At 44.5% G+C, this 4,823-nt stretch overlaps 1 protein-coding gene across 1 annotated transcript; it reads left to right on the forward strand.

Moving 5' to 3' along the window:
- Positions 1-3,462: 3,462 nt before the first annotated feature.
- On the forward strand, positions 3,463-4,823 carry PtA15_6A349 (uncharacterized protein; the record flags this gene model as incomplete). The annotated part of the gene is made up of 4 exons (XM_053170044.1): positions 3,463-3,509; positions 3,639-4,024; positions 4,121-4,433; positions 4,535-4,823. 4 exons carry the CDS (start codon positions 3,463-3,465, stop codon positions 4,821-4,823), a joined length of 1,035 nt encoding a protein of 344 aa, XP_053021275.1.

A 4,823-nucleotide genomic window follows, 5' to 3' on the forward strand; every position in this document is an offset into this window, starting at 1 on the left:
GTAAAAGTCAACCGACTGAGAACATATGTAGGATGGAAAGAGGTTCGTAAGAAAGCGAGAGAAGGCGGGGTTGATGTGAAAGACATCGAGTCATTTGAACCCAATCCAAATGGGACATCTACTAGAATGAAATCAGAAAAGTTGAAGCTCAGGATCCCGTAGGAATTAAGCTCAATATACAATGACATACTGGTAGGAAATGAAGAAAATGATGATGAAGAGGAAGATGAAGATGATAAAGAAACCTATGAAGCCTCTGAAAAACATTCACAAGTTGAGCAGCTTCTTCCAGCTTCTTCAAAGCTTTGTTTGAGCTATCAAACTTTCATATAATTTGAATGACATCTTTTCCCTTTTCATTACCCCACATATTTTCACTTATCAATTACAATACTAAAGAATGTTTATGGTAGAATACAAGTAGAAGATGAAAAAACCTGAATAATAATATATTTGGCTTAAAATGCTTGGGTCGGCCCGGCCCCAAGGCAACCCAACCCAAACCCAACACACCTTTAGTCGGGTTTGGGTTTGGGCAGCATATTTTCATTTCTGCTCCGACCCAACCCAACCCAAGCTAAACATTGGGTTGGTTTTGGGCACTGTTTTCCGACCTGAACCTGACCCTTTTACACCCTGAGTGCAAATACAGGAGTGGCTGTGTACAATTTATGCAAGGGGTGCGTCCATGAGTGACGCTGTGCTTAATTTATGCAAGGAGGTGCATAAATGAGGCAGGGAACAATGGGGTTGCGGGGCACAGCCCGCAGGGGCAGTGCTACATGATGTAATGTGGATGGCAAACAAATACAAACTGGAGCAGGGGGCATATGGAAGTGTATGTGTAATACACACATTGTGTATAGTGAGGGAAAAGGTGACTTGAGATGCGCAACAGGTTGTCAAAATGGGCTAAATACCAGTGTATTGGGGCTTCATTTACGCCTATGGTGGTGGCTAGGGGTCAATTGGGCCGCAGATTCCATTTCTGGGGTCCGTTTGGATTTACTGTGAGGCCTTCTTTGAGTAATTATGTAAATGAGAGAAAAACTTTTAATTTTTCTCATTTTCATCTACCACAACGGGTGTGGAGGAGAAGCCTATGGCCAAACGCAGGGGGGGGGGATTGATTACTGTTTCAGAGAGACGGCTATTCAGTTCTCTCTGGAAGCATAAAAGTGAGAATAGAAAAAAGGGAGGAAAACAAAGAAGTGCTTACCTGGTTCAGAGAGACTGATATTCATTCCCCTGCTGAACCAGGAAATGAAGAGTGTCAAGGTCTGTGACATGTGGAATTCACTAATGACTACTTGCAAAAAACAAGGGAGGAGGGGTCTACAGCCCATCAATACATTACAACATTCCTGAGCAACTCCACCACGGGAGCTTTCCATGGTGCTAAAATTTTGCCATGTTTAGCTCCCAAGCCAATGCAGCCTGCTGTGGCATCCAACACACAGGAGGTATCCTGAGAATTAAACTTGGTTTTCATCAAGTCCAAAATGCCCCTACTTGATGTAGTGGCTGGGTGTTTGGGGTGGTGAGATGTCACAGGAGCTATTGGGGAGCTCAAGTGTTGTTATGTTTGGCACCACTTGAGCTCCCAAGTGAGCTCCCAAGGCTCCTAAAACCCAGGATAGCAACCCGGGTAGCCCTTGATTTTGTTGTTGTGGGAGCTAAATGTCAGATAGCACCCACAGTGGAGTTGCTCTTACACAAATAAAAAAGTGTTTCCCTCCTTGGGGGAGCAAAGAGACCTCAAAAGGAGGGACTTAAGCGCTATGTCTACCCCGCAGCCTGAGAGAATTTCAACTTTTGGTGGGCACTTAGTTATAATCAACATAGCACATGGGTCTCTGGACCAAATTCCTTCTAGTTTTTGTTTCTGGGACCACCCAAGCTGTCCCCATCTATGTACTATTTCCATCTCCCCCCATCCCTTTATTTGATCTGCAATACCCTTTGTGATATCATTAGTTATGGATCCTGTACAGTGCAAGATGTTTAATGAAGGATGAAGTAGACATGATGGTGGTCATAAAAAAAGTAATTTGAGTGCCACTCAAGGCTTCAAAAAAATTTAAAAATATGTAGGAAGATTCTCCATGGTCTTCTGCATCTTTTGTTCCCCCAACACCTAATCACCCAATGAGAATTGGTGCTGCTACAAAACATCAAAAAACAGCATTTTTGAAATTCTCTCCGGCCACGAGGTCGACATAGCGCATAAGTCTCTCCTTCGGAGGGTCCCTGCGGGACGGCGTCCCCCCTCCACATAGAGAGGGACTTAGTTAAGTTAGGGTTTGCGGCTCTCTGCTGCAGAGAAGACTAAAATCTCCTCTGCCACTAGAGGCTCAGTTGAGCGTGATCTCTTCTGAAAAATGGTCACATAGTGCCAGCCATCCAAGGTTCCGATTCGGAACCCGAAGATCCGGCAATACCCGGCTGGATACCGGGTCGAGTCGGGTCACGGGATGGGTCCAGAGATCGGGTATCTCTATATAGGGGAGGCGCACAGGAGAGGGATTGAATTGCTTCAATCTTCTGCTCTTTGAGCTCGACTGCAATGTGGCAGGGGAGCCACCCAGTGTGGATGGCATTTTACATTGCTTTTTGTGGAGACTGGGGCTTGGGGAACACGGATGATGCGGTAAACTGTGATGGTAGATAACGATGAATTATCTGACATTCTGCAGTCCACTATTCCCATGAACCAGAGAGGATCAAGTCCTGACATACGCTCTCCGATTAGAGAAACTGTTATGTATATCAGCTCGCGGAAACCCGGGGCACAACATCTTAGGTAGTCTTATAAGAGTATCGGCATCATGGTGGACTGGGACCGTCTTGTTGGGAGCGAGGCTATTGCCCGAGCTAGGGAGAGTTTGTAACCTACCGCTACGGACCATTACTCAATGAGGCTATTTGAATTATTGCGATAAAGTAGGGCACACGAGGCCGAGCCCGAGCACCTATATCGGTCTCAGCCACCGGAGTGTTACCATAAAAAATTGATCAAAGCGGTTATGCGAGATTTTGTTTTACCTTGTCCCGCCCTGTTGGGTATACAGCGCTGACAATTTTAGGCGTGCTCCAATAGTTGCCGCAGAGATGACCAGACAAGTGACTCTCTGGTTCAATTATTACGACATTGGGGTCTTCCTCCGCTCCATTCACTGCTTGCACCAAGTGTCCCGGCTTTTGCCTTTTATTATATTTTGGTAGATTTTCCCTTGGATTGTTCGAGCTTAATAGAAGGTCTCTCTCTGAACAGTTGTTTTCAATCATCTATCTTTCCCTCAACGGAATTCAGGATATCTTTTCTCTATCTTTGATTGCGGATTGCACTCTTAACCGGCCTATTCGCCCAAATCTCCTTAGGGTAGTAAGGCACGTTCACCCGACTCATCTCCTTAGAAATAATCAAGTTCATCGAAATCCGTCTTTGTATTGCACGCTAAAATGTGCATTGCGATTTGGTCGACAAACAACCAGCTTGGGTATAGACTGTTAGTCCAAATACTTCTTGGTAGATTTGTTAAGAGAATCCTCTCCGGTTTTTTCTTCGTGCTTTCATTTCTCAAGAGATTTATCGTAAAACTGCAACTAACGAGTGTCTGAATCAAAATATTGCTTAGTATTCTGGCTTTTAACAGGGATGAATTTTTAAATCGCCCTAGTTTACCAGCTCATTGGCATTCCTTCGAGCAACTCAACCCAGAATATCAAGCCTTTCCACCGGTACCGTGTTCGTCGTCGCCGACCTCTTCTTCTCCGTCAACAACCTCAAAGGGCTCAACAAACAAAGCACAGGACTGTGTGAGTGTTGGCCGCCACATCAATCAAAAAGATCAAAGGAAGGAGAATGATATTCTTTCAGGAATAGATACTGTTACAGGAGCTACGTGGCTCGGCATTAGTAAACATTCTGGAAAGTTTGCTTTCTTAACAAATGTTGAAACGCAAGCCGATAGAGACCAAGAAGCTGTTCATTCCAAAAAACTTTCATTCAAACTAAGCAGAGGTAGAATCATCCAAGATTTCCTACAAAGTAACGGCGAAGGAATCGAAAGTTATGTAAATAAATTGAAAGCCAGTCCTTCATCCAAAATTATGAAAGGATACAACTTAATAATTGGTCAGATTGGGAGAACGGGGAATGAAGAGGATCAAATTGAATTTTTCTGTAACAAGGATCCCGAGGGATTATACGGAGCCGACTTGTCGAACAATAAGGAATGTGGTGGCCGTTTGGAGGATCAACGCGTTTACGGAATCAGCAATGGAATCGCAAATCAAGCACCGATTCTGCCTAAGGTTGCTCATGGAGTTCACCTGATGGAAGATTGTCTCTCGAGGCTAACAGTAACTGGGGAAAAGTGCGATCAAGTTGATCAGAGTGCAGTCGAGATGAGCTTGTTTAACTTGCTATCGTGCGTCAAAATAATTCTCTAGCTCCTCTTGTGTTCTAATGCCTAATAGCAAAACTGGCTTCAGTGTGCGCTCATGTTGATCAACTTTGGGGGTAATTTAGACAAGTGACGAATGATTCTCCTAAAGACACATCTTCCAACATTTTAATCCGACCCCATCATCGACTCATGACGCCAGATACACCCATCAGCTCCGATACGTGGTGCGGAACCAAAACTCAAACAATCTTGTTCGCCTCTAAGTCCCCGAAAACCAGAATCACATTGGTAGAACGTGATGCTTTTCAGATTCAGCCGAAGGAGCCATCTACAAACACTCATCCAGTTTGGCTGGGAGATGATATGTCACATTGGAGGAGGTTTGAATTCGATTTGACATCCGATTCCTGA

This window comes from Puccinia triticina, chromosome 6A (genome assembly GCF_026914185.1).
Source record: "Puccinia triticina chromosome 6A, complete sequence".
Taxonomy (NCBI): Eukaryota; Fungi; Basidiomycota; class Pucciniomycetes; order Pucciniales; family Pucciniaceae; genus Puccinia; species Puccinia triticina.